We start from the raw sequence: 24,088 nt of genomic DNA, 5'->3' as shown, positions 1-24,088 counted from the left end.
TTAAGGCCACAAAACCGAGGGCGGTGCAGAGCCACGCGCGAACCGACTAAAACGGCGTAACAGTGAAACAACGCTCCCCCAGGTTCGTCGTTAATTAATTATAGGGAGGCAAGCAACCAGCCAGCACGCGATCCGACTCGCTATCAGATCGTCACTCATCGTTTGGTGCATTCGAACAATAGCCCTGGGGGGCCACCTTACGCATTCTATCGTTATTGCATCGACACTTGAGCGAAAACATTTTCGAAATTGCCAGCGACGCGCAAAGCGAGAGCTAGCGGGCTCTCGCGATTACGCGTAGCCTTGAATTTATCGCGAGTGACTCCAGGTGATGTAAAAATATGCAGCATTGTAAAGCGAGGCTTTAAGTGGAACAGCTGTTTCCTGGACTGTTTTACGAGTAAAATCCCGCGTAACAAGTAGCTCATAAGTTAAACTACACTTTGCAGCACTATTTCGAAGGGGACGAATACGACTACGCTTTTACAATTATGATAAGAACTCGAGGTCTTGGGAGAATCTTGAGATGAGATGTAGAATGCTACATACTGTTTTACCTGAATTCTAGATGAATTTGCAATCTTACTTATCTACTGATCGACCTGACACATTTGACTAACAAGACGTCGTTTGAGCGTGTCCTCTTTAGAGATTAATAGAAAATGATGATCCAGCGGGAAACAGAATTTCACTGACGGCGAGATTTCGAAGTGTACACGTGCAAGTTTGAGCAAACCCCCCGAAGACGTCTTACTTCGAGTAGCCAACTATAATAACGAGCATCTCTGTTCACAGCGTCGAGCAGCACGTGCTTCGAAAGCACGTCTGATCTTCAATCTAAGAGCGTCTCACCTTCTTCCGCCCAACTAACTAAAGAGGGAAGCCACCGGTGAAAACACGACGCCGTGATTATCTAAACAGGGGGACCCAGAGAGAGGAGCGTGCAGAGGTCTGAGGGTTGCGAGTGGAATCCAGGAATTCGCGATTCCGAGATTTATTCTGAACCTGATGGATACGTTCCGCTTTTTCGTGGAGAAAATGGAGAAAACAAATAGACCGAATGGAAAATTCAGAGGGTACCACCAGCCTGCAAGCTCGGGAAGCCGAAAATTTTCCTTCGATATTTTTCAGAGGCAAACAAGATGAGTGAATAAAATATTGTAGAAAATGGAGAGAGTTGTCTTGTACATGACACATAAATTTGTTTTTCTTAATATTCATAGGTCCCGGTACTTCTATCTATTTTTTCCATCTTTTATATACAACCCTAATTCTATAATAGATAAGTCATCTTTGATAGATTAGATGAAAGATAGCAAGGGGTTGATGCCAAATGGGGGTTGTAATTCATCGATCAAGCTTGCTAGTCAGCGATCGGTCGATCAAGTTCAGCAGCCAGTTAACCGTCTGTTAGCCTGCTGTCGTCCTGCGTCCGAGTAACGACTTAATGACGGGAATTCGCCACTTACGGGCCTCCTCCCTTTCTCCTCTTTCTCCTTCTTCGCGTCCTCCCGTCGATCCCTCCTATGGCAACATCGGCATAAAACGAGCTAGTCGACGGTCAAGTAACAATGTCGAAAATTGCTTGACGCTCGACAGGGATCTCTATTAACCTTCAGACTGCATCACGCAATTACGTCCAAGGAAATAAATTCCGCCTGTTGAATCGCGTCAACAGATCTGCCTGCGTTAAGCCAGGTCCACACTATCTCTCAGAGTCTGTTGAACTTTACTGGATTCTTCACTGGATTTTTGCACGGTGATACTGTCCATCGGTGATCCACGTGACAATCCTCTGAACAGGACCGCGTAAAACCTATTGAAGAATGTTTCGACAGGCGACTGATAGCCCAGACGTACTGTGAATCCAGTTTCAAGAGTCTATGGTTCCCGGTATCAAGGACGAACGCGATATCCCTTAAATTTCAGCGGAACTGCAGCAGGGATCCGGGAGTCGCCATAAACGGAGCTTCACGCGCCCGTATTTCTCCGTATCTTGATCGTCCTTTGTGCACCGTCGATAAAGATCGATGAGCCCTCGGCGTGGATCGTGGAATTTCCACTGTTCGTGCATTCCTGCAGTCCCTTCCTTGAATAATGCTCGATGGTTCCCGATTGTGCCTCATAATACTAGGAAATTACATTACGGGTACAAGCTGCCGTCTCGCGGATAATTGTCATGCACCGGCAATGCGACAATGGCGTAGGGCGTAGAGCCTGCGTCGATGTCATGCTCCTCGACGATTGCCCAGCTATTCTCGGCTGTTTTCAATTTCCTTCGCTCTTTGGCAGGTCACTCTGCCCTCGAGCTTGCTTATCTTCCAATTAGTGGACTTCAAAGGCAGTCCCGTGGTTAACAACACTCCACGATTGATTTCTCATTCGACGGGGGTGTCTGAATTGCCCTCCCTTGGTGGTTTTGCTTTTGCTGCTTCGCCAGGAACGAAGCGGCAAAAGGAACTCGCTGGACAGGCAAAAGTCCCTCTTTACCCTGAATTCATTAACCTTTCCGAGACTAATTATTCGCGACACTAAATTTCTGGCCCCCCGGTGGTGTAGTTCGATCGAAGTCGAACTGGTTCTTTCGCAAGAGTCACGAAACGCTATCGGCTCCACGTAATTAACCAGATATTAAATTATTGGAATTATTTTTGGATCAATTCTTGACCGAGTCACTTTCAAGTAGAGTTATCTATTTTTTTCTGGAGATAAAGGAAGTTTTTTAATAGCTTCAGGGGATTTTTATTAAGAAACAGGTCTAAAAATAGTGGCTTCAAAAAATCAAATTCTCTTGGTTGCGAATTAATACACGTTCATAATTTCCAGTACATATATTTTGCGGTTTATGAGCGTTCGATAAGATGCTCTGTCTTCGCGTGCAATCGACAGCAAAGGTGCTGAGCCAACCTTTACGTAATGGTACACGGTTTTCTTTGCCTTTTTCCGCCCATCGAAACAAAGACACTCGGCCACAAAACACGCAAGTGACGAGTCCTCGAAGGAACGCTCTTTCAAAGTGTTCCCGTGTCTTTTCCTCTGTGCCATCGGTTTACACTGGACTTCGCACTTTTCTTTCGATTGTGTCGCCGCAGGACGATTCAGGAAGAAACGAGGCTCGCCAGATCGAATTTCTTGCGTATCATTGGTTGATGGTATCGTACGGCCGTGTGGATCCCACAGAATGGACGTGAGCGCTCTTTCATAAAAATAATTGAAATAAATACAGCTGGTCTGCGGTGGCTTTCCACCAGCCTTCACTCTCGATGCTTGGAGGTGAACTTGGAGATGGAAACTTGTCTAAGTATTCGTGAAGTACCTTAGCTTATCACTGATGACACTGAATTAAAATCAATAGTGCTTTTTCGGAGTGGTTGTCTAAAGAAAAATTGTAGCTTTGTGATGTGTGTTATACCATAAACGATAAGGGTTTAAAATTCCAACACCTTCTGCATATACCTATAAAAGAAGAAGAGTTTCGCTTATAGCCAAGTTCTCCTCTTATTACCCATTTTAAATTCCGATAACACCAAATCAAATGCACCCTGACACTAAGCTCAGTACGTACATACTTCCACCAAGAGAGCCAACAACCTTATCGGAAAAGAAAATTGCAAGATTTGCCGAGGGATTAGAGATTCAGTTGGCCAGAGGCAAGCCAGCAGACAGCTAGCAATTTACACGAGAGGCTATTGAGGCCATTTGCGCGAAATGGGGTATTTGTTCGCAGGAGCAGACCAAGAGTACGAGCGTATCGACGCTGCAATGGTCGGATTATCTTGTCATCGGTGTAATGCTGTCGATCTCAGCGGGCATCGGGCTTTACTACCGATTCACCGGCGGCCGACAACGCACAGCCGAGGTTAAGCCCTAGAAAATTAATTTCGACATGGACGATCGAATCGACATCGATCTAATATCCGCGATAAACTGTGCTCGAATCCCTGGTTGGCACACGAGTCCTTAGATCCAAGAGAACTCGTGCTCCCAAGTCGGAGATCTTTCACCGCTATCGGACCGATCGATCTTACCGCGCGATAAATATTGCTATCGACACAAATTACCAGCCATTGACTGCTATTAATTTATCGGTTTACCCAGAACGGTTCCACGAATGACCAGAATAAACATCAATAATTAAGTACTAGAATCTGGTCTAGGATCTCTCGCAAAGGTTTTTGCATTGTGACTACTGGCGTGATAGGAAATGAAAGCATATACGTGAATGGAGTTCGCTTTTTTTTACATCCTCAAGATCGTACGAATAATTAATCTCGAGGACCATAGTGATTTCCATAGACCTAATAGATAAAATTCAGCCCTCTATAAAACCAGAAATTTACTTTGAATTAATTCCATGATTTCCATCGACAGGAGTACTTCTCAGCGAACAAGTCAATGGGCATTGTACCTCTTGCTATTGCCCTAACAGTCTCCTTCGTATCGGCGATCACATTGCTAGGAATCAGCGCGGAAAATTACACCCATGGCACGCAGATCTTGCTATTCTACCTGGGCGGCGTCATTGGCACACCGATTGCTGTACAGTTCTACCTTCCAGTCTTCGCTAAGCTTAATAGCATGAGCGTCTACGAGGTAATTGGCTGAGAGATTGTTTGATGGTCACTTAAATTGGAAGCTGTTGACCTTTAAGCCCATGAAGTCCTTAATCGCACACCGATTTAAACGAAGCATTTTTCCGTATCTTCTACATACTTATCTTCCTTCTACCTATCTGTTTACTACTCGCAGAAAAGCTCAAACCTTAGATATGGAAATTCTACTTAATAATAAAAAATTGATCGATTTAACAGTACCTGGAAAAACGGTTCAGCGTAACAGCCCGACTGGTCACAAGTACCGCAAATTTCCTGCAACTCATGTTATACACGGGTATCGTCTTGTTCGCGCCCTCGCTGGCCCTTGAAGCGACAACTGGTCTGTCAGTGGACATGAGCGTCCTGCTTATCGGCCTAATTTGTACCTTCTACTCGACATCAGGGGGTATCAAGGCTGTCCTGATCACCGACGTATTTCAAGGGATTCTGATGTTCGTCGGAATCGGCTGTATCCTCTTCATAGCAAATGCCGATATCGACGGAGGTCTATCCAACGTGTGGAGTCTCGCACAGAAGACTGGACGCATCGATTTTTTCGAGTAAGAGTAATCACTAAATCCCAAAGTACGTAGTAGAATCTTCCTCGCCCTTAGTTTCAGGCTCGACCCGACGATACGACATACTTGGTGGAGCTTGATGATCGGAGGCACGTGTATATTCCTATCATTATACGCTGTGAATCAGGTGCAAGTGCAGCGTCTGCTGACAGCTAAGTATGCACACTAACTATCTCCTCCTTGAATCTGCTGTGCTCCAATATTGACATTCGTCTTAAAACACACAGAGACTTCAAATCGTCGCAGTACGCGCTCTTTCTGAGTGGTCCTATCACCATAAGCCTGGCAGCCCTCACGTCTTACTCGGGACTGGTACTCTACGCTGTCTACAAGGACTGTGACCCACTAACATCCGGCCAGATCGATGGTGCCGACAAAATAATGCCATTCTTCGCCGCGGAAAGGATGTCAAGGATCCCAGGTCTGACTGGACTCTTTATTTCCGGCGTATTCAGCGCCAGTCTCAGCACTATTTCGGCCATGGTGAATTCCTTAGCAGCGGTGGCACTGGAAGATTATGTGAAGCCTTCATATAAGAAGCTGGGACTGCATTTTCCGACTGAAAAAGAGTCATTGCTGGGCAAGGTGCTTACTGGTGTGAACGGGTTAATTTGTCTGGCGCTGGCTTTTATCGCGAAATCCATGGGCGGGCTGGTGGAGGCTACGATTTCGCTCTCTGGGGCCATCAGCGGACCTATTCTAGGGATCTTCACTCTGGGGATGTTCGTTGAGAGTGCCAATGATATAGGAGCAGTAGCAGGAATTATTTCCTCGTTAATCATATGTCTCTGGGCTTTCTTTGGAAGACACAATATCGTCACGCCTAATTTGCCTCTATCAGTGGAGGGCTGCGATAACTCTACCCTCTCGATGGACATCAGCAGGGTCATAGATGACAGGTAAGGCTTAGTTGCCAGGAAACTCGCGTTCGTTAGGGATTAGTTTCAAAGCTGGAGTATAATTTAGAAGCATTAAGTGAATAAGAGATAACAGAGGTTTTCGTAAGAAGGAAGAGAGGTGTGTTCGACAGGACGCGAATGTTTAATTCTTCTGAATTTTAATAGGATCTATATTACCATGTCTGACCGCTTCCTTTGACTCAGCTACGAGGCGATTCTAGAAAGTGGGACAGGACATGATGGAATAAAAAAGATCGATGGGAATATTTAATAGAAAGAATTTTTCTAGCCCACGAAGTTTTCTAGAATGCAATATGTAGCTGTTCCATTTGCAATGAACTATGATTTCTCCACTCTAACGTGGAACCACTCCCTTTACCAAGAAATTCCTCTCAATCTTAATCGCTATTTTAACTAACTAATCAATTTCTAAAAATATCATATCATTCTATCTCCGTGAGCAGAACAGTAATCACAGATCAGAAAATATACAGTATTAAAACACAGTATTCACTCCAAAGCAAATATATGATTGTGATTACCTTTTTTATTCAACTTTGTCCATATTAACGTCCAACTTTCTAGAATCACCCTATACACGAGACTCCGCGATCATTTTTCCTTCCATTCGCGTTCCCAACCGCTTCTAGAAATGTTGCCCGATTCGTTTCGAACGAGATTTCCTTTCCAATAAGGAAATTATACACACGTGTTACCAGTCGATTTACCCGAGTACATTAATGCGGCAAAAACGCCAGGTGAAACTGTTCAGCGAGGAAAAGCAGCGGATTCCAAGCGCGATACGTTTTTCGAGGGCCTCCTGGCTCCTACGTAGTCGACGCACAGCGCGGGCGAATTTATCGGAAACGGAAGATTCTGTCGGGAAGATAAAACGCTTCACGCAACACGGGCCCGTAATTGGAATATAAATTATATCGAATCGCCGTGGGATGTTATCGCGCACGTTTCTTTCCTGCCCCGCGTGATAGTCATGGGCGTGGATTTATCCTGCGGTAGCAATAATCGGTTAGGCATTGCTTCCCGATTTCTTACCACATGCTGCTTTCCCAATGTAAACTTCGAGCATTTGTCGTTTCTCACGATTGTGACTAACGCTAATTGCGCGTTAATAAGCCGCTGGATTAAAGCCCCACGGAGTCTTTGCCGCGTTCCAGCGTTACATATAATATTGCTTTCTCTCGGTCATACCTTCTCGCGATCGCACTTTCCATGATACACGATGAAACGCTTTCAGCTTTTCTCGGTTGTTGCTTGAGCTGTGAGGAATAGGTGTCTAATGAGAAAATGAACGTGATTCCTCGCACTTTTAAATCTTATGCGTTCAGTAATTATGTGAATTTTATTCTATTAACGATTAACTAATCATTTTCAGCGATCTAGATAATTCTTCGTATTTCTACCTCTACCGTCTCTCGTACATGTGGTACTGTCCCCTAGGAATGGTTGTGACATTGGTAGTGGGGTCTTTAGTGAGTCTGGCTACGAACAGAATATTTCGCAAGGATACACGTGAACTGGATCCCGATCTATTTATCCCCATGCTAGCTGCCAGGATCAAACGTCGAAGAGAGAATGTTGCGAAGACCACGAGCAGCCAAGTCTTCATGTTGGACAGTGTAAAATAAGAGAAACGTGCTAACGAATATGGGACGTTATGAATGCCTTCTTGGTGATTAAGCATGCTTGTGCTGGTGTTCATGAATTTGCGGTCGTGTATCATGCAGCCCTGTATAATTTGGGGCGATAACGAATGAATTTTGTTTAAAAAAAGGAGGACACTTTCGCAAAAATTTTGTATCTACTTTGTGAGTTAAAAAAAAGCTCGTCGAATGGATCGACACTGATATATGGAAATAACGTGTTTATATGAATTATCGTATGTTACATACGATGTTATCAGCGAGTCCTTCTGCTAATTCACTTGACTGTATACAGCATAGTGTGTAGGTTATTAAATGATATACCATAGTATCGTAATTGGTTGTAATCATCCATTATCTCATAACGCATCCTCAGTGCAGTGTAATCATAATTCAATAAACCCGTAGAAACAACCAGTTTGGTATTGCACTGAATCCACGGCGCAGACTCCTTTTCTACACCCATTTGCAGCTTAACGAGCGACGATTGACGGAAAAGGATGTGAGGCATCCGCGAGACGGGCCATTTGGGTCATAGGGCTGTCAATCCGCGTGGAACGAATCCGTTATTACGAAAGTCTATCCTAAAATTGCCGTGACTTATCTAATAATCATCCATCGAGACAATTCTCGCGAACGATCCTCGTAACTCGCTTAATTAAACTTCATTCGACGATCGCGTTATCGCGCGGCTCGTGTCTGGGAGACACGCAATAGACGATAATTGATCCTTTCAGCGAAAGCGGCTAGCCGTTTAATTAAATTTCGCAGCGAAAACGATCGTGAGCGCGACACGGTCCCGCTGGAAAAAATCAGCTCGACGACAATTCCACGCAAAGTTACACTCGTTCCCGCATTGTTTGCGGAAGCGGAATTGTCGTAATTTATCGCGTAATTGTCTCCTCCGGCCGATTCTCTCCCCCACCGAGCCAGTGGGAACGGCTTTATAATTCGTTTAATTGCAGTTCGGTCGGACGTCGGCTCCAGCTGAATTTCATCGCGTAAATTGCGGATAAATCCTGTGGAAAAAAAAGCACACCACCGCCCATCCCCTATTACGTTCCCGCTGATATATCGAACGTCACGTGAGTGAGAATTAAAAGCGCCATCGTTCCCAGTTGCAAAAATTTGCACAGATGATGCCTTTGCAAAAATGTGAGCGTGGAACTGACTGAAATACGTGGCGCAATGGAAAAGGTGGCACTCGGCATATCCAAACAAATTGAAACATGGGAACGTATGTTCCTTTGATGTTGCAAAAGGAAAATAGTTTGACGATTAATTAAAGTTCCATGTTTCTGTATGAGACTTCGTGGAAGGGCTCTAACTGTAAGCTACTCGATGATATTAAGTCTTAATAGCAATAGGAAACAAAATTATAAGCTGAAATGCTAATGAAGTTGACTCGCCCTCTTTCAACATGTTTCCATCCTTCCTCTCACCCCTCTCGCTCTTTGCAAGTGATCAATTTCCTGGAGAATTTGCCACGCGTCATCGGACAAGCAAATTTTCGAGGGTAACAATTACTCTGCACACTTTCCTCCGCATAAATTTCGGTGAAGGTGGTTCGTTGACGCAGACACACCCATCTCATGAGAAAGAAGGGCCTTTGGAAGAAAGGAACGCGTGAGAACGTTGCTGTCCGAGGCAATATTCGATATGGTCTTTAAACAAGCCCCTATCTCGTCATTAACACGATTAAGGGTTGCTTCCTCCAATGCCGAGGGGAAGGAATTGTTATTTTATCGTTACGACGAGCTACGTTCCCTGCAGGAGGAATATTCATAGATCCTGGAGTCTTTCCAAGTATCCTAAAGATGTCCCAGGATTTCTGCATCTTCGACCCCTGCCAACGATCAAACGATTTACAGCCACTCATTCATCTTCCCACCGCCAACGCTCATAAAACTTCTTCTTCGCGTATCAAAACGTCATTTGCAAGAATTTTAATTGCATACTCGCGGGAAACTCCTGGGGCGCGGAGTCGCGGTGTTCTCGTCACAGAACAGCATTTACCGCATTCGTCGAGATCACACGATCCTGGTGTCGCATTTACACGCTTCCCAGACTCTGTGAATCCCTCTTCTACTGTGGTACACCTCGTTTGGGAGTTACTAAAGGCGATAGGAGTTTACGAATAGATACTGCTAAACGCTGGTTGAACGTACTTTCTACTCGGCGAAGTGGTCTGGCTTTCAGGTACAAATACGGACGTTCTTGCTCGCCAGACAGCCACGGATATCCGCACAATCGAGGGGTCCATCTTCTCCCTCTGATTATGGACTGGCTGGGAGGGACAGTGAATTCGTATGGACGATATGCTGACCAGACAGCGTCTGTTACTGCCTGTGATGGTAGTCACGTGATTCGGTTTGGTAAATTTTCCATAGAATATGTAGAAAGGCAATTTTTCAGGGTTTCTGATAGCTGAAAAGTAGAAGTGAAATTTATACCGATTTTCAGGAAGTTGGACTTGTAAAGAAAGTATTTTTCTGAATATTTAATCCAGCTATTGAGGGAAACGTTCACCTGCACAGTTTGAATCTAGTTTCGAAAGCGCTCTAGAGACTCCGAACAGAGAAGAAGACCGAGAGCGATATGGTGATGGGAGCAGGGGCAGCCGGAGCATCCGTTGCGTGACCACGGCCGTAAACGGTGCCGAACAATGCCGCGATTGAGGTCGATACATCGAACACCTCGTGGTGTAACGACCATGCCGACAAAGTACGAACAAATGCGCCGACGAATAAGCGCGGGAGGGCAATAAGATCGCAGCAGATGGAAGCATCAGCTGCACGGCCAGGGGCAAAGGATCGTTGACCACCATCGAGGCTTTGCCTTTCACGAAACTCTCTACCACGGTCCGTCATGAGGTCAACCGAAAAACGAGCACCTCTTACGCTCCAGAGGATCCTTTTGCGAGTGTTCCTGCCTGTTGCCGGCGAAATTTTCATACTCAGACCCTTCGAAAATTCCTGCTCCCTGAAATCATTCGCCCCATCTTGATAGCGAGTGTTTTCGATTAAGTGGGAGTTGTCGTTGTGATAGGATCTAATACACTGGCTGTATGTAGGCATGATCTAATTTTAGATTACATTAAATACGGGGGAATGGAATATTTGCACTTTGCTCAGGACATTTAACTTGATCCGGCTTCTGTGAAATATGCAATGTACTGTTTTAGTATTCTTTTAAACGTTTGATATCGTACAACAAGTCCATGTAGTACCTGTAGCCAAAGATAGAAAGACTTGAGAGTTATCTAGGCTTTGTACCAAATAGGTAATTTATAAAAGTCGAATATTTTTATCAGATCTATTTTAGGGAACACCTAGTTCCTTTTCCTCGTGTACTTCAATTAATTTCCTCAAAAAATCATAGATAATCTATTCGCCCTATTACCAATCTATATAGAACAGACCTCACTCTAACTATATCCAAACCATCACAAAAGAATCAAGGTAGCACACTGTTCCCAAGCCAAGAAACAACTCCAGGCCTCCATTCACCAGGCCTCAGGCCTCCATCATCCTACCAGTAGCAATCATTTCACACGGCTGTCCTGTCCTACCGTAAATCTTCGTCGCGCAAACCGTTACCAACAGTCCAAGACAGTGGCAAACTGTTAGTCAGCCTGCGCTGCCATGAAGGTCGAGAACAAGAGGTCCACCGGGTGGTTTCGAGTCGACAAGAAAGAGGCTAGAACCGCGGCGCGAGGGTGATCCATCGTGGCAAGAGAACACGCTGGTAACACGAACAACGAAGACGAAAAGGACGACGACTTCTGGATATTTCACTCGAGCCTGCTGCATCTTTCTGCTCGTCCCGCTGCGGCTAGGTGCCGCCGCGGCCACGAGATCCCATGGATCTGACGCAAGATGGATATCGTATTCCCTATAATGCATAGCCGGCCGTATCGTGAATTCCGTGAAGAAGAAGCGCCTTGCGCCTTCTCTGTGGCTCGCGCACGAACTGTCTTTTGCATAGGTTATCGTGGAAGACCCCGGGATAGGGGCCGAGCCGCGGCGTTCTTTTCGCCCTGAGGCCCAACGCTCTTTCCGTGCCACGTTCTGGCTATCTTCCCTTGCGTTTCTTCCGCGCGTGCTCGTGTAAACACGTGTCCGAGCGGAATCTTTTTGCGCGAGGAATTTCAACTACGCTGCCCGGGGGATTTGCCTGCGAAGGCTTGGGTTTAATTGTCATTCTGACGGGGGAAAGTTCTTCCGTTTCGCTCAGAGTATTTTCCTACGTTTATCCTTAGGCTGTGTCTGCACAAGTTTGTATTCAGTTACAGAATTTAATTGTAGTTTTAGGTCTAGAGTAGCCTCTCTTACTGCTAATTGGGTCGTTTCGAGAACTGTAACTTCTCTACCCATATGAGGACTGAATATTTCCAAATTTTGTTTTTCTTCCTGCTGTACTTCCTTCACATAGGTCTCTCAAGATCCACAGGAAGCCTACCACCTCGCTCCAAATTAGGGTTGACCAAGTGCTCCGAAAAAAGACGATATCCCAAGTGTCTCGACCTACTTCGTTCCAACCACTCCAAAGCAGCATTGCGTTGACCGACTGCTCATAACTTCGTTAGCTTCACAAATCGCGTTCCACTCGGCTTGAGTGACGAGAGCCCAAAATATTCAGCTCCAGACCACATGTGTGGCTTCGAAAACCGGGGATCAGTCAGTCCGAGGTAACATAAACACTGGGTCCGTCGGTTGCCGGTGGTCGGGATCGATGAATGAACCGGTTCGTGAGAAGGACTGTTCGCTAGAAATTCGTCCTGGACCAACGCCAGACGGATCTCATGCAAATTCATGGCGACGCCGCGCGGGGGTCGCTTACCGAGCGACCGCAGGAAACGTGAAACGCGACGGGCGAGCGAAAAAAAAATAGTGGGAAATGCCGAGGGGAAGAGACGCGAGGATGAGGCAGGGGGAAATAAAAGCGTCGATGATCAAGATCGTACGAGGCGGAGAGCCTCCTGCGGACGAGAGCATATGAAGCTCGTGGTAGACGGCCGAAGGACCGTGATTTCAATTTTAAATGCGACTCCGCGTGGCGAAGGGACGCTTCAAAAGTTCGAACGGCTATTGTGCCACAGCCTCATACGTATGTGCATTATATCGGACAGTCGTGGAGAGTCTTTGAGACCACCAGCTCTTCTGGTATCTCTTTTTGCACAGCAGCTGAGTCTTTAACAGGAGTCACACGAGCTGATTGAACTCTGATATTGGATTTTTTTCTGGACTCTGTCTATGGAAGATTTAAGGTCTGAAAGTGTGATTGGTATTTGAAAACAAGCAGGGCTTGTTTTTTTAGGAAGCTTCTGATAGCGAAGTACTAGCGTTTCTTCTGATAAGAATTTGAAATTGATATTTTCTCCAAAAAAGGGGTCTTGTTTTTTCACCAAATTTTTTGTACGGCGTGTCTTAGAGTTTAATATATTTATGATGAAAATTAAGATATAGGTTTCTTCTCCATGCTTGACAATTTTCTGTAGTTGTTATATCAGCTCTAATAACGCTTCTAAACGATTTGTTTCTTGAATAACGAGCCGAGATTGACAAGGCGTGCCGTTGTACGTGACATAATCGCTCAATCCTTTCCTACTTTAATTTCGCATGCAGACACGCCACCGGAGAGGGATTGCTTTCTTCGATCCTCTTTCTCGCAGAGCGTCTTCATTCTACTCGTGTCTGTCTATAATCTTCAATCCACTTTTTCTACTGATCGTGCTCATTAATCGTCTGCCTTATGACATTACAATCTACTACGGTTGAGGAGGAAATCTCTCCGTGATATTTTTTGTGACAGTAGCTTACGACCATTACCTACTTATGCGCAATTTATTCTAATGTTTACCTTTCCTAAACTTTTTTATCTCGTAAAGGAGTTATTACAGATATTATAGGCTATGGATAAGAGTTTAGAAAGAATGATTACGCAATCCGTGACGAAGGTCGATTCACTAGTTGCCTATCAAAATCTATCCGCCTTGCATCGGACTTAATTACCCCGGAGTCAGGAATAATTGCGTCGAAATCAGATAAGGAACCAGTCCGGAGCGCTAATGCCTTCAGGCGTAGTCAGGCCGATTAAAAATCAGCGGAGGAACGCGACTCTGTGTCGCTGTGCCTTGCATCATGATGCCTGCACGTGTTAGAAATAATTAAACAAAAATAGTTCAGTATAAATACTGCCACCAGAGGTCTGATAAAAATTCTGACAAAATGTCGGAACGTTCGTTCGAAAGAACAAGGTTTTCAGCGTTGGTACCAAGATATATCTAGAACGACACCTCTTCGACTGACAACTGACAACGTCATCGTAGTGAAATTGTCGCCAACAACGTTACTACAGGGATCCTGACTCACCGCGAAGACTTCCACTCGGTCAATTTTTGCGACTGTGCCGAGGGCGTGACGATCACATTTGCACGTGCCAAGGGGCGTTCACATCACGTGGCAGCAGTGACAATGTGTCACAGCAAGGGAACAACTTATGGGTCTGGCCCATCTCGCCCACGACTGCCGTGGAATCCGTGAGCTCGATTACTCCTGCAGACTGTGCGCGTTTCGCATTCCTTCTGCTCCTTTCTCCCCCCTTCTCCCCCTTCCAACCAACTTCCTATTTCTCTGCTGCTCGTTCATTCTTTTTCGTCCTGATCATCTTCCATTCTCGCTTCGTTGTGAGTTCCATCCGTCCTTTTCTCTCTTTCCGATCAGCAATGACAATGTCCTCGTCCCGGTGAAAACAATGCCTTCGAGTAGACGCTGATGGACTTTCTTTCTCGTTGACTTGCGCTAACGATCGTCAGTAGAACGATCGAAGACCGGAACACGGCTTCGGCGATTCATCCAACGACTGCGGCAGAATTCAACCGATGCTTTCTGCATCGGTTAGCACGTGGCGGTTAATCGCTTACGCACAGGCATGCCTGCTGTCTGTTTTGTCCATTTTAACCACGGGATAGACACTTGCTCTCAAAACAGCTTTCATTCTCAGGTCACAAGGTCTTAGAAGCTCTGAGCAGGGTTCCAGATTTTTAAATTTTCAAATTTCAAATTTTTAAATTTTCAAATTTCAAATTTTTGACTTTTTCTTTCAATTTCAAAATTTCTGTATCTTTTAAATTCTTTCGATTACACACTCTGGGACACGTCACTAGATTCCTTTCAGATCTACTTAAGTTAGCAGAGACAGGTACTTTGAAGTTACCTAATAAGTGCTATACTCTTATAGCTGATCTAGAACAGCATCCCCTTTCTCTAGCCAAGGATATTTAGAAATTTCTCCGAAACAATGATTCACTGATGCGTAGAAGAGGCTCGCAGTAAAATTGTAGAGCGAAGTGCAATGACCGAGTTACGTAAAGCGGGTGGACGGTGCCAAAATCGAAGCTCCGATTTTCGATGTTCCGTTTCGAAACCGCTGGCCCCGACTATCGGCTCCGTCCCGTTTCCTGGCAAGTGCCAACCAGATTAACGATGGCAGACTTTGTTTCCCTTTGAACCGGCTCTCCTCCGTCGTTCACCGCTGAATGAGTTCCTGTTCCCCTCTCTGCCGCGGATCCCACGCGCGCACAGGTTCCCTTGGCATCGCTTTGAAGCGAGCCGCTCCGTTACCTTGCTTCGTGATTTCTACCACTCGAATTTCCTGATCCCTGATAAACGCCAAATTACAAGCGGAATTCCGACATCAATCTCCCTGCCGAGGAAAGCCATTCGAGGCGCAGCCTTTCAGTACCTCTGCCTTCTACCTTTGGGACATCTACTTTCAATGGAAATCGATTCAAGAACCTCTGTGTATTATCCGTTGAAGTCAGATTCGACTGTGCGACTTGGATAGATGGAATTTGTCTTCAATTTGGGTAACTATGTTGAATGAATGCTACCAAGGACTTCCTGGTCTTCTAACTCTGGCTCTCTGTTCTCGAGAGAAAACAGTTTGGAGACTGTCGGGTTGTTGATGACAATCAGTTTCGGATATTGGACTTTGGAAGAAGAAGATTGTTGGATTCTCAGAGTGGTAGCAGATTGCTGTAGAAGTTTTCGAATTACTGTTTTTAGTCCCTGGAGAGATTAGTTTCAGGACTTGTGTGCTATGTGGGAACAGTACTTAACTTTTGGTTGTTGTGATTAGCCACTCGATTTAGAGTTTCTTCATAACACTCAAAAATAAAGCAGTGTAAATTTACTATAATTTCTTCATCTAACTCAGCTGTTAGAACTAATCTGGAGAAAAAGAAGCTTGTCAAGATTGGGCACAGTTCAATAAATACTCCAATTGAGAGACCTTGCCTTGCATCTTATCCCACGATCTAATCAGTCCAATCCTTCTCCCTTAAAAAGCAAACGATAAAACTCTTTAATCCCCTATCCCTCGTCTACTCTCCACGACCCAGCAGAGTCAACAGATCCCATGCGAACACACAATGAACAGCAATCATCCACCCAAAAACGTCTAAACCCTTCTTGATAACTTCTTCCCCGAGAAGTGTGGACGGAAGCACTCAAAACTCGGTGGAACAATAATTGTCGTGAATGCTGGTGGCGGTTTGGTTCGGTCCACATGTTTTGACACGACCCAAGAGGGTTCTCCCCAGAGCGGCGCATTAATCGACCCTGCAGGACCGCCTAAATGGCCACTTGTGCCTGTTGGGGATTTACGTCGTCACAGAGGGGACAGCCTCTCCTCGTCCTTCTGGCCTCTCGCGTGCAAACGAAACTTCCAACTTTTTCCATCGCGTAATTCGAGATCCCAGGAAGCAGAGGACAGGTTGTACAGGTGATCCAAGATTAACCGGTCGATTGGATGACCGTTCGAGTGGTCGAGGCGATGCTGAAGGTAACCAGGAGAAGGCACGTTCTATCCCACGACGATTTATCTCGCCGGGAGGTCAGGATATGCCTGCCAGCTTTAGTCTAGAATCTCTGGTGTCGTTGATCATCCGATGCTCCTTTGTCTTTGTTTGCTCATCCTCCAGGTCCTTCGTTCTTCCACAAAAAGCCCCTTTCTAGGATTCAAGTTCCTCGAGCACCTTAAATTACAGCCCCTTTTCCTCGAATCCGACGATTCCAGGGTCAAGGATGATCGCAGGCAAATTCACCGCGTGTTCCCTTATGCGATGATTATATCGTCGAGGGGAACACGTTGGTGCTAGCACGCAATGATGCAACTCACTCGAAGCTCGATGAAACGCGCGATCATAGGTGTGGCGGGCTCAAACTACACGATTGAACTTGAGGGAGGAGCCGAGTCCTCGGGCGCCTTCTACCAGTAGCTCGGCTTCTTTCTTCGAAGAATATTCAACAAACGAGTATCCGGCTTGCGAGCAGGCTGCGTCGTTACCCATCGCGACTGACCGATTATGTAAAACGTGCTGCCACGGGTGGCCTCTCCTCCCACTATTATATCCATTGCGGAACTGCGTGGGTACACCCGCGAATCCACCCACCTGGATTCGGCCACTGATCTCGAGTGCTCGCCATTCTTGATTACGAGATGGTCGATCGATCTTTCTCTTCGTTTCCTACTGTGGATCCCAGAAGGCGTGACGCAGTAATGATTTTGGTATTGGAGCAGAGAAAAAATAGTTCCATTTACTGTTCTGACGAAGTTCTATTTGATAGGAGGGTAGATATTCAATTTTTGAAGATGGAATTACTGTTCAGTGGATGAATCCTTATCGTGAAAAAGAATTGAATAAAATAGCAGTCATCACCATGTTCAGGTGAGAATAACCTCCCCATTCCACGTCCTTACTTTCACAGTCACAATCAGTTCACTTAATATACACTTCAAGACAGCGCACTTCGCCTCGCCAGATCGTAATAAGCGACAAGCTGAGTGCTTAAGCAAACGAGACAAGATTCGCGTGCGAGTGTCACCTTGCGAGGACTGGCTGCGAAAGGGTCGGCGATAATCTTCGTTGCCGGTCGCCGCGGGGCGTAATGCTGCGCGTGCGAACGCATTTCGCGGGAACAATGGCCCCGGTCGTTAAGCAGACTTTTCGTCCCGAGTTGGGGATCGCATCCAGGCAGTGTATTATTCCCTGTGTTCCTGGAACGGTGTCCGTTTGTCGGCAAAAATAAGAAGCTGTGAAAAACTGTGAACGCCAGAGGTCGTCCGGAGGAACCTGCTGTCGGCTTGCAGTCAGGCAGGACCAACCAAGAGGGCCCTCCTCCCTTTACACGTGTTCCCTTTTTCGCCCTTGCCCTCCTCGGCTTCCGTGCGTTTCTCACACCCCCTCCCTGCCGCCTGCACGGTCATTGTTCAGCCCCATTGCTTCTCGCGAGGACATTTTCTGAAACTAATTGGGCCGTCGCCTCATTAGGCACGAAACTCGAGCGCCGGAATGACTTTCTCGCGGCGCGAGAACGGGACCCCTGATTGTTCCCCGAAAAACGGGGATTGTAAAGAAGCCTGGGCAGTTTTTGCAGGCAGTCTTTAATTCCTCAGGGAGCTAAGGCTGGATGAGCGTGGACCTTTGAGGAGGAACGGTGTCAAGGAGCAACTAAATGGTGGCTTGTTAATGAGACGAGTCAACGCTAGATCTGATTGAATAAACATGTCGAAACAGTGGTGTGGCGAGTGGCGTTTTTGTGTCAAAGACAATTTCTAAACGTTTCGCAAATATTTGTTTGTCTTTCCTCTCCTGCAATTGATGTGTGTACTATTATCTCATCTAGGAACGTAAATGTACAGTCTTTAAATCTTTATCAGAGAAACTCCGATAGCAACAAATTTAATGCTCCATTCATTCTCGTCGAAACTCGCAGTTTCCCGACCGAATATTGCTGAAAATATTCCCCAGCCATTTGCCCGCATCCCGTCAAGATCCCAGTTTGCCATAAACTAACCCCTGAAACGATCCAGCGTATGCTGGCTCCCCGTCGTTCCGCAGAAATTTATCAATCGGCCCATTCACGTCCTGCCAGGTATTTCGTTTTTCCACAGCGATAACTTTCGTGTCTGGTGGATAAACGCGAATCCGATTTCTCTCGGATACAGAACAACGCGAGGTTCGAAATGTTTCTGAAACGTCTCGGTGCGTCAAAGCACGGGCCGCGCGTTTATATTTTCTCGGGATTCGAGAAGAAATAGCGATACACGACGACGATTCATTCTATGCACAGCCACGAAACTCTCGAACGCATTAACGATCTCTCTCGTCCCGAGGCGACGCTTTATATTTGCATAATGCCTTTTCTCGGCTCGATAGACAACGTTTCCGTGAAATCCCTTTCCCGAACGACACGACTGGAAGACTTGACGTTAATGCCCGCACGTTTCTTCATCCATGGGCTAGATGCGTGTTCCCGTGAACGAGCCGTGAATTATTTTAACGGTCCACGGACGTGCCCTAGTGATACGGCGACACATTAGCGCCCCCGTTCGAAATATGGTATTTAGATATGCGTCTGGGAACCAAAGGACCCATTTATTCGCCTTAAATCGACCTATTGTGCGGCCGACGTCGGGGTTGAACTCGTTCCTTGGCTGATCAAAGGATTTCACGGTGTGACGCGGCCGAAGGGGGTGCGCTTTTAAACTCGCAGTCGACTGTACTTTCTTAATCGATTCCTTCCGCCGAAATAGATTGCTTTTGCGGGCGTAACACTTTCCAGAATTAAATCATCACTAAAAGTACCTACGGACTTCAGATCAAAAGAAACTTTGCCATGCAATATAATGGTTATTACTATAAATACAGCTTAATTTCAGTGAAGATTGCAAATGACTACAATCAGTAAGTCATTTTGAAAAGTAAGAAAAAGTTGAACGAAATTCAGTTCTATAATTATCTCTTTCATAATATTTCTCAATGCTTGCAAAAAGCATCAAACATCTCAGCATCGAGAAGAGAAAGAAAAACAGGTAAGTACCGAGATTTAGTACGTGACTAATTACTTTCTGAATTAATGGATTGCTCGATTAAGAATATAATTAATTAACTCACAGCACTGCATTTAACACCCACACTAACTCGAGCCCATTAGGAAGCAAACACGAATCGAAGTACGACAGATGAAAGGGTCCAGCAGACGCGCGCGTAATAAGCTGTCATATTAATGAACAAGCGATCCTTTAAACGACGAGGAACCGGTTTCGATTTTTCCTAGGCGAAGATAAGGACCAGATGCGCCCCTGCGAAGGACCTTCGGCTAAGCCGTGTGCGTTCTATCGTTAGGGCAAAGGTATTCAAGGGCGACAGGAGAATGGAACAGCGCAGGCTGGGGTGAGAGGGGAGGAAAAGCGGCTAGAGTACAAGGGAGATGAAATCTCGCTGTGCCCGACCTGCTCTAATCTGCTTCGCCTTGGTAGATACTCTACGCCTCGCTCCCTTCCTATCCACTCTTTTTCTCTCTCTGTTTTTCATCCACCCTTCCCTTTCCTAGCCTTCGATTCCGCTTCCTCTCCATCCCTCTCTTTCATCGAGCCGTGTGACACAGACGAACCCGTTCGAATATCTCTGGCTTGTTCCCCACGGCACTTAACGAGAATGGAATTTCGCTTCGATCGATTCGAGTTCGTCCCCCGGAAGATTTAAAGAAGCTGATCTCTCCACCCTCACCTTCGAACCCGTCGCGACCAACTCCCACAATCGTTCCATCTACACGATCGTTGTCCATCGCTGGATCTACGCTCACTTCTCTAATTGGATTTATTGGTATCATTAACGGGGAAGAATCATAGACGAAGGGTCGTTAGACGAGCCAGTTATTCAATAATAATAATGCTTGTGCCATGCCTTCTCTGTAAATAGAGTTCGAGTGTCATGTTAGAGAACACACTGTATTCTTAACTGTTTTAATAATGGGAAGCCTGGAAATGTGATAGGGAAGATGAGTGTAGTCTTTACTAGAGTAAGCAAAAATGATTCAGAAGAAAAGGTTCGGAATTTTCTTTTAAAAAAAAAAGAAAGCACACAGAAAAGGAATATTCTACTTTTTATCACACAGGGTCATAATTTCTCGAGATTAACAAATGTCACTCCTTCAGGACGAAAATATTTGTATCTCTGGAAGAACAATCGATGATGCACTCCCTTTGATACGAGGGATGTTTGTTTCGTTATCAGAAATGACTGTCCGAAAACATGTAATTTCCGGGTAGCAAATATTTGCGAGTCGTAAGATCCTCACGGACCCTTCCTGTTCGAAGAGTAATAGTAGAGTGCGACAAAACGACCGTCTCGACAAAGCTTACCCTCGTAAAGTACACAACGGAGATCGACGATCTTAATCCATGTATGTACACACACATACACGTCAGTGGATCTAGTACAAATATAAATCCATGTTATTGCAAAGGGGGTGGCTGTAATTTCCTGCTTCTTCCAAGCTATTACACTTATGGTTCTCTGAATTTGTATTTACACTATAAGGCATACTTCTACTCGCAATTACGTGTATCTCGTATTTCCACTCATTCTAGATATTCCAATTTTCCTAATTCCCTAAATCCACTCTTTATTTCCTAGATCTACCACCTTAGACTTTATAAATAATTTGCCTAATTCACAAATTTTGACATGCAAATTAACCATGCCAAAACCTACACCTCTCGACGCAATCTCGTCACGGAAGTTAATTTCAGCGGAAGTGTCGTTGCAGGCGAAGCGGGAACACCGACAAATCGTCCGTGTGCTTCCTGTTCGCCTGCCACGCAAGCAACTAGACACGGTTGTTGTTGCTGCTGTGAGGGGTTGTTTGAAAGCCGACGTCGTGACGGGGACATGCATAATAACGTGTCTTTGTTCGCGGGGGTGGAAGTTCCATCGCGGCCGGATATTAGTCGTCTCGCCCAGGCCCTCGAGAGGTTGTTACAGGTAGAAATAACAGCGGAGGGCGCAGCGGTGGCTTCGCGGGAAATGGAAAGGATTCAGAAACGTGAAAAGGGGAAATGAGGTGGGCAATGAGTTCACACGTTCGCGAATATCCTTGCGGAAGAATTTAATAAGGGGTATGGGTTCTGTCGAAGCTTTTTTAAAGGTGTCAACGTGGCTACACGATGGAGAGTTGCTGAATGAGGTGTGATCTTTTAACAAGTCACGGTGCCCTCGATGCATGTGAATTTTTTACTGAAAGTAATTTACTGGAATTTCTAAACTGAAATTATTCTAATTGTCTACTCTGTTTAGCAGGTCTTAAGGCACATATATTCTATCATCTCCTCTTTTATCCCATGTATTTATTAAAATATCTTACCCTAACTACTTCCAACTATACTTCTCTGTTACTATCAGGAAATTTTTCCGTGTAAAGGCTTCAATAACTTAACAATGAATGCAATATTCTATACGTTCAAAATAATTCAAGAAGAAAGCACCAATATCGACATAACTATCTTCCAATAAGAGCAAAGAAGGAAAGTAGAACGATTTAAGCGAACTGAAACGCGTCTATTCAACCTAAGAGAGCAAGCTATTCTCGAATCCGTTCCAAGCAACCCAGAATATCGCGATTGTAAAATCCAAGGATAAACGTTCTCAGATAATTGTACACCTGTTTCCATCTCTATTTGGATTTGCACGTAGACGCTCGGATTACAGGCGCAACGCGACAGGATTAGAGGGAATCCTTGCCTGAGGACGTAGAAAATTCAGGACGACTTTTAATCTCTGCACACGAGCGCAGAATACATGCACGTGGTCTGCCTCCTGGTGTTATTTCAAAAGGAGTACACGGAATATTCGGGAAATGTGCCAGGCGTCAGAAATATATATGAAACGACGACCACGCGTCGCATATTCCAGCATCCTGGTCGTAATAACTTAAATAATGGTGGCCCATTTTGTAAAACGCGCGCGATGCCACGAGAAGAAATGCTCCTTCTTGGCTGTGACGGAAAATCACGTAACACAGTCCAGTTAACTGGGTACAGAGACAAGAAGAAACGCTGCTGACACGTTTCAGCAGCGAAGACACGCGCTATCGATGTCTTGTCATCCTGGCGAACACTGTTTGATTACGGGCACGATCGTTCCATCGTGACAGGTGAAGCACCGCTATAATTACTGGCTACACTCGTAAAAAGCCGGATGAGGCAATTTAAGATTAATTTTACTTAATTAATAGATGAGAAATCTTTCTAGTAGGGTATACCAGACAGGTAACTGTTATTTAGAACTGTAAAATGAGGAAAAAGTTTCCGCGAATGTCAACGTTGTGGTAAAGGAATTTCTAAAGACAAACCAAACAGAGCTCTCGACAAATATCATTTACAAAGTGGTATTAAAATTTGCATTGTAGATTTTGCATCACATCAAGAGCTCTCGAACAAATTGAATTTACCATTTCATTGCTCCCATTGGAAAACCGAGCAATTAAATCTATCTTTATTGAAGTTGAACAAAGGCACTTGCAAAACTACAGAATAGCAGGAATATCGATTCCCCAAGCGACTGAAAATCGCACGGAAAGGGTTTCAATTATTCAGTGGAGGAAACTGAAATTCCCGCATTAGAATGATATCGCTGAAACAAGACCTGGTTACAGGTAACGACGTTATTTACCCAATACCCACTCGCAGATAGCAGGCAGATTATATAACGATTCGATTCGCTACGTCATTCTATTATTCGTTCTAACAAGACCGTTTTCATTACCGCATTATCTTCCAACGGGAGGACGGATGGGACATCGAAGGCGGCGTTGCATCACCTGCCTTTCACAGAAGCGTATCTCAATGTCGCGATGATGATCTAGTCGAAAGGATGTAACTCGATCGCGCCATTATTGAATCCTCATTAAAACACACGATTGTTAGAGAAATCTATTGAAATTCTTTCCGAATTTTGCACAGATTTCTACAGATTTAAAAAATAATATTGATAGTCTAGAAATAAAGGTTTCCTTCTGTATCTATACTCATCTGCTAGACACCTTTGCACCGAGATCGACGCGCAGGATTAAGCGTCGATCGGGATTTTCATGGGAAATCCAGCCATCCTCGCGGAAGTTAGCACACGCGACCATTACTCGGTGGTTCGATCTTTCGAGTCGATTGCGCGGCCCGTGACGGAGCTAATGGTCCAAACAGGAAGCGGGAGCGTGCTCAAACGTTTATCCGATCGATCGAATTCCGTTCTCCTTTCCGACTTTGCGCGAACCGACGCGCTTTCACGGTGCGATTCGACACACGTGTCCCTCGGCTCATTCCCCTCGATTTCCACCGAGATCGCTAATTCGAAACGTTACGTGTACAGAGGAAGAGTGCTGCGAACTACATCGATTGAACTGTTCTACTGTCGACCGATTCTTTTCCGCTAAATTTAACAGGCGAAATGTACTTTCTTTGAAGAGCTTAGGGTGGGGCAAACTGGGCAATTTGGAGGTTTCGATTTGCTA

General features: G+C 45.3%; 2 protein-coding genes across 2 annotated transcripts in view; one reads left to right on the top strand and one right to left on the bottom strand.

The window, feature by feature from the left end:
* The window catches only part of By (focal adhesion protein tensin), a 140,851-nt gene that overhangs the window by 106,993 nt on the left and 9,770 nt on the right, over nt 1-24,088 (bottom strand). The gene's annotated exons all lie outside the window — the stretch shown is intronic.
* On the top strand, nt 3,536-7,991 carry LOC143184147 (putative sodium-dependent multivitamin transporter). The gene is made up of 7 exons (XM_076386181.1): nt 3,536-3,658; nt 3,728-3,859; nt 4,372-4,593; nt 4,812-5,155; nt 5,210-5,329; nt 5,401-6,072; nt 7,466-7,991. Exons 1-7 carry the CDS (start codon nt 3,536-3,538, stop codon nt 7,716-7,718), a joined length of 1,866 nt encoding a protein of 621 aa, XP_076242296.1. The 3' UTR covers nt 7,719-7,991.

The sequence above is a fragment of the Calliopsis andreniformis genome, chromosome 9 (assembly GCF_051401765.1).
Source record: "Calliopsis andreniformis isolate RMS-2024a chromosome 9, iyCalAndr_principal, whole genome shotgun sequence".
Lineage (NCBI taxonomy): Eukaryota > Metazoa > Arthropoda > Insecta > Hymenoptera > Andrenidae > Calliopsis > Calliopsis andreniformis.
Note: the sequence above shows the minus strand (reverse complement) of the source record. Positions and strands in the feature narration are given on the sequence as shown.